The sequence below is a fragment of the Brassica oleracea genome, chromosome C3 (assembly GCF_000695525.1).
Source record: "Brassica oleracea var. oleracea cultivar TO1000 chromosome C3, BOL, whole genome shotgun sequence".
NCBI lineage: Eukaryota > Viridiplantae > Streptophyta > Magnoliopsida > Brassicales > Brassicaceae > Brassica > Brassica oleracea.
Genome location: NC_027750.1, coordinates 49,044,292 through 49,054,398, shown reverse-complemented (window position 1 = coordinate 49,054,398; position 10,107 = coordinate 49,044,292). Strand labels below are relative to the sequence as shown.

Here is a 10,107-nt window from a genome sequence, read left to right as displayed (position 1 = left end):
AGTCCCCTAGGTTTGTTAGGGTTTGTTTTTATCTTTGGTTCTTGCGGTTTCGGTTTGGTCTTGTTGGAGGAGTTCTCGTCCGAAGACGATCGAAGGTATCCGATGTTGAAGGGTTGGTTGTGCCGACGAAGCTTTCTTCCCAGTTCCGGTGACGAAAGGAGGCGGATGAGATCTCGGTTTACCGATTGACTCTCTCCACTATTGGGAACTCGAGGTTGGAGGCGTTTGCGGCGAAGTGGTTGTGAAGCCAGTGAGTGTCGATTTTCTCCGATGGATCGTTGGGTTGATCACCGGTGATGGCTGGAAGCGGGGGGACGCCGTGAGCGAACGGAGGGCCGCTTTTAGTTTTTTTTCTACGGTTTCGGTTGGTGGGCTTTGGGCTTTTTTGTACTGTTGGGCTCGGCCCTTTAAATAATAAAATCATCTATTGACGGAAAAAAAAAGATAGAATACTTTTGTGATATTTCTGGTTTAGCGTCTACCAACTTCCGAGGTTCTAAAGAGATTCATCAATCCCAACCTTGCACATCGTAACAACTAACAACGTGGGAGGCATGTGCGATGTCTACACATGTAATCAGTTATATAAAAAAATAGATTGTTCTATTATACTATTACTTATGGATATACTCGAATACTTCTCTTTTGTTCATTTTCAGAAATATCATACAATCCAGTCTCTTGATTTCGGTTTTAAATCGCGACCAACTCCAAAACACATGTCCAATCTCACAAACAATTATAAATAGATGTGAAAACTATGAATGCAAACTAATTTGCTTTTCTTAAGAATGAATTTTTCTTACTGTACACAGAAAAACAGGTTTTCAGTATAAATTACAAAAATAATTACAGGTCCCATTTAATTCTCTTATACATATATCTATCCCTTAAACTCTGAAGCTTATCAGGAAAAACATTATTGCCCCAATCATCTATTTTGAGAAATTGATTAAATTACCATATTTTTAATATCATTTTTCATGTTTACTTACCGTTACATTTAGTTTTAAAAAAAAATAGACATTTATAGCATTAAAGTTAACCAATTTTTTTTATTTTTTGTCATCGGATAACTAATCTATATTTAAGGGTTTAGATTGTAGGGGAAAGTTTTGGAGGGTGAAATTTAAGATTTTAATAAATATATAAATAAATACTTAAATTTTAAAATAGTTTAAAAATTAATTTCGAATTTCAGAAAAAATTTCTTAAAAAATTCAAAAAAAAATTTATAAAAAAGTTTAAATTTGAAAACGTATAATTCGAAATTCTAGTATGTTCTTTTTGCCTCTTTAATAAAGAATGGTAGAATGTTCTTACTATATTTAGCTATTTGTTTCTATTATTTTGTCATCAACTAATATTTCACCTTTATGCTATCTTCTCTATAAAAGAGAAGTACACTATGAACTTAACATCACTTTTATGTGGAATTTTACAAGAAATGCCACTAAATTTTTTCATTGCTAACCATTTTCATCAAGGTTAAAATAGTAACAGAAAATGGTCTAACAATGCTTGGGCGTTATTGCAACTACCAAATCCTAAAAATGCGGAAATATCCCAATAAAAAGATGTTGTTGTTTTTTTAAGGCTGTATTGTATTATTAAACCATTTAGGCAAAGAAAATTTAAACAATGAGAACTAACAAAACAAATGTAAGAAAATGGATATACCAGTAAGGATCCAAAACAAATTAACACATCTATTTTGCGTATGAATAACTAAATTTTTTTCAAATAAAAGCTCCATATTTGCTTTTGAAATAGTTGAATCTCAAGGGAGATAATCTTCATATTAATCCAAAAACACCACGCTTCAGATTGAATTGAGAATAATTGTCACTCTCTTTTTAATACTCCTGTAGGAGCCACCGAGACAAGACAACTCTTTATATTGCTCTATTGGTAATAATAGAGTCAAAGAGATTACTGTTCCACAGAATTTTATGCTGCCTTTTGAAGTAACCATAATTTGCAGCAAGAACTCCATCACTATTATATGAAGAATCACCAACGATTGAAGCCGGTAAGACCTGTCGCCACCATCTGTAGTAGATCTGTCAAATACCTTTTCTAAATGGTTCAATCAAATCAAAGTTTTTGTTTTCCAAATCCATTGGAAGAAGCACACAAAAAAAATCAAAAACTTTGCCAGGTTTAAAATAAATTGGTAATCGAACCAACTAAGTAACCAGAGGTAAATCAAATCAAAAAAAGAGAAACAAAACGAGTCAAACAAGCCGATGACGGAACTATAGAAGCCTCCGGCCATCGGCTTAAAGCTATAAAAATCTCTTTTTTCTCTCTCGACTGCCAAAAAAAAAAGAGAGATGTTGTTTAGCCTGTAGATTATATGCACGTAATTAATACATTAATATAACTTGCATGTGAAAAATATAGAGCATCATTCTTTACAATATATATAGTTTTGACTAATGCCTTTTCACTATCTATATATATTTTAGAAATTCCAGTTTTGAAAAAAATGCATGGAGAAGAATACTGACAAAATGACAATAAAAGCTAATGCGTTTATAATAAAATAATGAAATTTCCAGTTACATTTAAAAGTTATAAGAGAAATTTGCCAAATATGATTTAAATTTTGATTTTAATCGCAAAAGTATATCCAAACTTGAATCAAATGCAAGCTACCCAAAAGACTAGTAAAATTACAACCAACCCCTTATGACCAAACAAAAAACCAGAATTCATTTTTAAAAATATAATTATGTAAAGTCTTTTAAGATTTTGTAAGTCTTCTGAGGTTCTGTAAGTCTTTTAGAAGACTTCCATTATTTATAAATTTTATAAAAAAATATGTTAATGTAGAAAAATTGAAATTATGTAATTATAAACATTTGTAAATGATATAAATTAAGATATAGTAAAATTGAATTGTTTTCAACATAGAGGGATTTACCTTATGGTTGGATAGATAAATGCTTGGATTTTTGTGATTATTTTTTAACAGAGGTCGTTGAATATCAAAAACTGATTACACAAAATCCTTTTTTTTAGAACGAGTCGAAGGCGTTGGGATGAATGAATGTAGTGTGTCATGGTATTCTTTGTTAAAAGTTCGGTAACATATGTTGTAGTATTGTATGTATTCTTTGGGTTAGATTTTAGAAGCTTAACTTTTTTTTTTGAAAAATTAAATTTTGACTTATATGTTTAGTTTTGTGTATATTAAACATTTTTAAAGTTGATTTTAAGTTTTATGAAGTGTTGTACCTAGTTCGTTTAGGTGACTTAAGTCTTCCAACAAATAATGCACTAGAAGACTTCCGCGGAAGTCTTCTCGGCAAATAATAAATTTAGGGTCTAGAAGACTTTCAAGAAAATCTTACTCGGAAGTCTTCTGGGCAAATAATAAATTTAGGGTCTAGAAGACTTTCAAGAAAGTCTTACTTGAAAGTTCTGAATCAAAAATATTTAGCATTAATGGAAATTTTGTCTCCCTGTATTAAAAAAAATTACACATTCTCTATCTTTCTCTCAAATGATTGCAACAAAAATGTTATGTTTCTCATTCTAAAACTTTCCAACCTCACTCCAATATCTTTGAACTTAAAACACCAAACTTTCTATCAATTTCTCATTTTTATCTCATGTCTTTCTGATATGTTGTGTTTTTTCACACATTGTACATATGTTTTCTAAAAATTTTAGAGTCCTTTTCGAGACATTTCATGTGTGAATTATGTTAGGAGACTCTTGGAGGGACACATGAAGAAAATAATGAAAGTTGGAGTTTTTCCGCGGAGCAGCCGGACAGAGCATCCGATTGCCTGCTCCAGCGGCATAGATTTTTAAGGAAACTTCTAATTTTCAGGATTTGCCCTAATCATCCAATATTTCTCTCTGAGCCGCCATCAACCTTTACATATATTCTCTTTCTCTTTTCTATTATTTTCTACGATACCTTTTCTTGTGAGAAATCAGACTCTAGAGCTTTTGGAGATTTGTGATTTGCTACTTTGTAATCGGAGAAGGCCATCTCTCTCGATTTAGAGAAGAACCCCTATTTTTATTTACTGCAATCATAATTATGTTTTATTCAGTCTCCATTTCCTGTGTTTTCTTGTTTCATGGCTGAATAGTCGGCTTGCTTAGTCCAGGGTGTAGGGTGTTAGTTCCGTGAGCTAGACATAAATAAGTTATAAATCGATTGTCTTTATTCGCTGTTGTTCTTAAGGCTTGCATTAAACTGATCACTTAGTGCATGAACCTAGGTTTAGCCTGTACATTAACCTTGTATTAGGTTACTAGACATAACTTGAATGAGCATCACATCCCTAGCCAGCGAAAGTAGATGTTAGGGTGTTTTGTAAGCAAATCAGACTTGATCTTAAGGATTTTCATCGCGTCTCAGTCCAAACGATAGTTTAGGTACTGAGTCGATCGACAAAATGTGAAGCTCCACGACAGGGGGCTGATCTATTAGTGTGTTCCGAGTTCTAAACTAGTGCTAAAATGAACTTGAAAATTGTTTGGCTCACAATTGTTTAACATCAGATCAAACCATCCTAGGCTAGCATCTTAATCATCTGAAAACACAAACGAACTGTGTTACTTGCTTGTTACGTTTTATTTCAGTTTAAAAACCACCGTATTGTTTTAGCTTAATATTGATCCCATATAAATAAAATGTGAACTGGTCCTCTGGAATTGAATCTAAAGTATTGCAACAACCACTGTTAACTTAACTGTAGAAATCCATTTTTAGTGTATCAAGTTTTGGCGTCGTTACGATGGGGACCAGTTTTTTACCTTTATTTTTTTGTTATATATTCAGTCTAAGACCTCTAACTTGCACTATCCTATTTGTGGCAGCTAATGTTCCAGGTGCATGACCAGTAGACATACTCGGAGAAACGCACAAGGAGAGTTAGTAACCCTTCAAATCAGGAGCTTAGAAGGTTAGAAAGAATAAACCGTCAACAACCAAGGCCAACTAACGCCACAATGAGCGACTATGGCAATCATGAGGAACTCGTTGCTACTATGCAATAGATGCAACAGGCCATGCAGGCGCAGCAACATGCTGCTCAACAAGCCGCTGAACTCGTGGCGCAACAGCAGGAGCAAGCTGTTCCAATCGGGCAGAGAAACCTTCCGCGTAACTTCCCTACTACCCGCTCTGCCATTACCCTTCCACCCTGCCAAAGGCAGGACTTCGAGATCAAGCCTGCTTTGATCGCTCTGGTGCAAAGGAAGGTGTTCAATGGTCTCACGGCAGAGATTCCAATGGAGCACATCGAAAGCTTTGAAAAATTCTACACCTTTACTCGCGCGGACGGCGTACCACCAGACTACATCAAGCGCATGTTTTTTCCATTCTCTTTTGACGAAAAAGCTGCACCGTTGTTGAATTATCTCCCTACTAGATCTCTTACTTCGTGGGAACATGTCCGATCAGCGTTCCTAAGCCATTTCTACACGAAGGCTAAGACAACTGGTTTGAGGAACAAGATCTCCTCTTTCAGACAGATCACTGACGAACCGTTCTGCGATGCATGGGAGTGATTCAATGATTACCGTAAAGAATGCCCTCACCATGGGTTTGAGAATGGCTACCTTTTGGGCATCTTCTAGGATGGGGTTGACTGGGAATTTTGAAATGTCTGAATTCTGCAAGTAGTAGAGATTTCATGACCCAAATGACTGAATGAGCATTCACGCTGATCCAGAACATGGCAGCCAGCTCGTCCAACAAGAATCAGGTGACTGACCGCTCCAAAAAAGTGAACAGTATCGACACTCAAAAGATAGACGAGTTGACAACCAAAGTTGATCAGCTGCTTAAGAACAACCAAGGGAAGTCTTCATCATGGAAGAAGCTGCATCGAGCGATCCAAAAGGCTGCACCAGAGACTGAACGCCAGCAGAGGATCAGCAGGAGGTTAGCTATGTCCTAAGGTTCCCTATCCAGTTCCACCTAAACATCCGACGGATCCCATTAGTGTAGAGTAGTTGGCTGGATTTAGGAAGAAGGTGAGAAGGCTTCCTATAAAGATCTCATTTTGAACATGCTTGGAAGATTCGGCTACTGCACATGTTCTTCAAAAATTGTAGTGAGATTCAAGAGAAAATTAAGGCACTCTTTACTGAAGCATTGACACTATCACTAAAGGTATTGCCTAAGGTTGATGATCCGGGAAAGTTTGTTTCCCAAGTTCCATCGCATGAGTTGAATTCAAGGATGCTTTTTGTGATTATGGGTCTAGTGTGAATCTTGTTTTAAAGGTAATCATAGACAAACTGGACATTATGGATGTTGAGCCTCTTCAGCTGACTCTGGTTTTTGTCAACTCTTCCACATCAGTCCCTTATAGCAGCATCCGCGACCTTCCTGTCAAAATTGGAAACTGCATTCTTCATGCTGAAAAGCAAACACGATTTAATTTTACTAATATATATTTTATTTTTTTTGTTAATATAGATTTCTCAAGCATAGTTTTTTTACTATTTTTTTAGTGTATTATTATTTTCCAAAATTTCAAATATTTTGAAATTAGAGTAGTAAAAGAAAGTCCCTTCGTGTCATCCAATAATAAAAAAAAAGATTGGCCGAAGAAAATGATAGAAATTTGATTTGTGAAATCTATTTTAAAACATTTTAATCTGAATTTATATACTGTTTTAAGATAGCAAAATGCTTATCTACGATCAACCATTCTGCAGATACCACGTGTATGACTCTAAATCAATCGGAAGAGTCATTTAAAATATTTTCCAACGTCAGATCAAGTATCTATCCAGTGCTGACTCAGCCGGATAAACCTAAACCGGAGCTGCCTCACCATTAAAATTAGAATAAACCGGCGAAAGTAAAGAAATATCCAATCAGTAGTCGGGGAAATACAACACGTGGCCACAGCTACCCGGTTCTTATCCGGTTCGGGGGTAAAAAATAAAATTGGCCTCCTCACACGAAACGCGACATCACGCGCCGCTTGGACTCTATAAATAGAGCCATCGGTCGCAGAGAACAAGACATCAAACAAAGCAATACCAAGAATATTACTTTGCGATTAAATAAGAAAAATGTGTGGAATTCTTGCCGTTTTAGGATGCTCCGACGATTCTCAGGCCAAGAGAGTTCGCGTTCTTGAGCTTTCTCGCAGGCATTAAAAGCTTTCCTCTGCTTTTTTATTTATTTCTTTCTTTGTTTTCGATTCTTTAAAATAGGAAAAAGAAACAACTGGTTTGTCACGCTAAAAAAACTTATATCCGGCAATCACATTATGATTTGTTTGATGTTAGACATCAAAAGACACAAACCAAGAAAGTTATGTTTGTTTGAGTTATTATGATGAAGATTGATGTGATCTAATGCCATTTTGTACTATTATTAGTATGTTCATTTTCGTAGCCTTTTTGTTGAACGCGACAGAAATGATGCTTGAGCAAATCAAACGTCTCTCTTTTGAGAATTCTATTTGAAATCTCTCAGAAAAAAATAAGAAAACGAAACTTCCTTTGTTTATTTGATTGTTGAATATTTCGGAGGAATATCTAACTTTTTGAAAATATTTAAGTCTTATAATAATTTTCGTTTAAATATTTTGGCTATAGATTGAGGCACAGAGGACCTGATTGGAGCGGAATATATCAGAACGGGTTCAATTACTTGGCCCATCAACGTCTTGCTATCATCGATCCTGATTCCGGTGATCAACCTCTCTTTAACGAGGACAAGTCCATTGTTGTCACGGTACGCTTCAAGAACTACATCCATGGAGTCATTATGACTCTTATGATATTTTTGAAGCTGAAAATTTTCTATTGTTGGTTTTGTTGGAAGGTGAACGGAGAGATTTATAACCATGAGGAGCTGAGAAAGGGTTTGAAGAATCACAAGTTCCACACCGGTAGTGATTGTGACGTCATAGCTCACCTGGTATGTGTGATTTCATTTTGCCAAGTAACTTGTTATTTCTTGATCTGATCGAGTTTGATGTGTTTGTTGGTGATATAGTACGAGGAGCATGGTGAGAATTTTGTGGACATGTTGGATGGAATCTTCTCCTTTGTGTTGCTGGACACAAGAGATAACTCATTCATGGTTGCTCGTGACGCGGTTGGTGTCACTTCGCTCTACATTGGTTGGGGATTAGATGGATCTCTGTGGGTCTCTTCCGAGATGAAAGGCTTACACGAAGATTGTGAGCATTTCGAAGCCTTTCCTCCAGGTCATTTGTATTCAAGCAAATCAGGAGGAGGGTTTAAGCAATGGTACAATCCTCCTTGGTTCAATGAATCTGTTCCTTCTACGCCTTATGAGCCTCTCGCAATTAGAAGCGCCTTTGAAGACGTAAGAAAACTTTTTTTTTTCTTTTTTTTTTGGTAAAAACTTAAGAAAACTTATCTATGAAACCAATCAAAGATCTCTTTTTGTTTGTATGTGGTGTGAGAAATTAACATGTTTTTCTTTTTCTTTTTTTCTTTAGGCTGTGATAAAGCGGTTGATGACTGATGTCCCATTTGGAGTTTTGCTATCTGGTGGTCTTGATTCTTCTCTTGTTGCATCCATCACTGCCCGTCACTTGGCCGGTACTAAGGCCGCTAAGCGATGGGGTCCTCAGCTCCATTCCTTTTGTGTCGGTCTTGAGGTAAGATATAGAACAGAGTTACTCTGTTTATAAAACATCGTTTTCATGAGATGCAATGATTTTTTTTATATATTAAAATTAATATTCCTTTTGTTTTTTTTTTTTTTTTTCCTTTTCCTGTAGGGCTCGCCGGACTTGAAGGCGGGGAAAGAAGTGGCGGAGTATTTGGGGACGGTGCACCATGAGTTCCATTTCACGGTGCAAGACGGGATTGATGCGATTGAGGATGTGATCTACCATGTCGAGACATATGATGTGACGACAATTAGAGCTAGCACACCCATGTTCTTGATGTCCAGGAAAATCAAGTCTCTAGGTGTTAAGATGGTTCTTTCCGGTGAAGGTTCTGATGAGATCTTTGGAGGGTATCTTTACTTCCACAAGGCACCTAACAAGCAAGAATTTCACCAAGAAACTTGTCGCAAGGTATCATCTATTCAGTGTAATCATAAATAAAACATTACCCAAAGAGGAAAGATCTTTTAACTCTATGTATGCGATGCCTTGCAGATCAAGGCTCTTCACAAATACGATTGTTTAAGAGCCAACAAAGCTACCTCTGCTTTTGGTCTAGAGGCGCGTGTTCCTTTTCTGGACAAGGAGTTTATCAACACCGCTATGTCTCTCGACCCTGAATCCAAGATGGTAACTACGAAAACTCAAATACCTTCTTTCACAAGCTGACGTACACTCGCTTAAACAAACTTTTCTATTATGGGATTTATTAGATCAAACCAGAGGAAGGGAGGATCGAGAAGTGGGTTCTAAGGAGAGCCTTTGATGATGAAGAACGTCCTTATTTGCCAAAACACATTCTCTACAGACAGAAAGAGCAGTTTAGTGATGGTGTTGGCTACAGCTGGATCGATGGCCTCAAAGCCCACGCTGCTGAAAATGTATTCCACAAAAGATCTCATATCTCTTCTGTCTAGCTAAATTTTGGTCTAGATCTGATTTTTTTATATGTTTTGTTTTTAGGTTAATGACAAGATGATGTCGAACGCTGCTTTTATCTTCCCTCACAACACCCCACTCACCAAAGAAGCTTACTATTACAGAATGATCTTTGAGAGGTTCTTCCCACAGGTAAAATACTCTTATTTAATATTCGGACTAGACGTTTAAATTTTCGGTTTTTGGTTATTTATTTAGCTAAATAATGTATTTGTAATATTTGATATATTATATTCACCAAATAAATAACTTTTTGGCATTTTAAACCATCTATTTACGATGAATATTCGATATCATATAAAAAATTGAACAAATAGACGTAATTAGAGAATTGTAGACGATATATAAAAACAATGATTATTAATGTAAAATATGATGAAATATTATATTATGACTTAATATGGCATAAAAGATTATAAATTAGTTATACATGTTAAAACAAAAAAAATGATTTTTAAACTTCTATAAAAAATTTAACATATAAAAAAGGGCGATGAATTAGTCATCAAATTGTAAATAATTTCAT

The 10,107-nt window shown here is 35.7% G+C and overlaps 1 protein-coding gene across 1 annotated transcript in view; it reads left to right on the top strand.

Moving 5' to 3' along the window:
* The first annotated feature begins 7,002 nt into the window (after positions 1-7,002).
* Positions 7,003-10,107, top strand: part of LOC106328123 (asparagine synthetase [glutamine-hydrolyzing]-like) — a 4,060-nt gene continuing 955 nt past the window's right edge. The window contains exons 1-9 of the mRNA XM_013766495.1: positions 7,003-7,139; positions 7,591-7,729; positions 7,820-7,915; positions 7,994-8,329; positions 8,466-8,627; positions 8,751-9,053; positions 9,138-9,272; positions 9,356-9,523; positions 9,606-9,713. Of these exons, the coding sequence (XP_013621949.1) occupies positions 7,060-7,139; positions 7,591-7,729; positions 7,820-7,915; positions 7,994-8,329; positions 8,466-8,627; positions 8,751-9,053; positions 9,138-9,272; positions 9,356-9,523; positions 9,606-9,713 (1,527 nt within the window). The 5' untranslated portion in view covers positions 7,003-7,059. The remainder of the gene's footprint in view (positions 7,140-7,590; positions 7,730-7,819; positions 7,916-7,993; positions 8,330-8,465; positions 8,628-8,750; positions 9,054-9,137; positions 9,273-9,355; positions 9,524-9,605; positions 9,714-10,107) is intronic.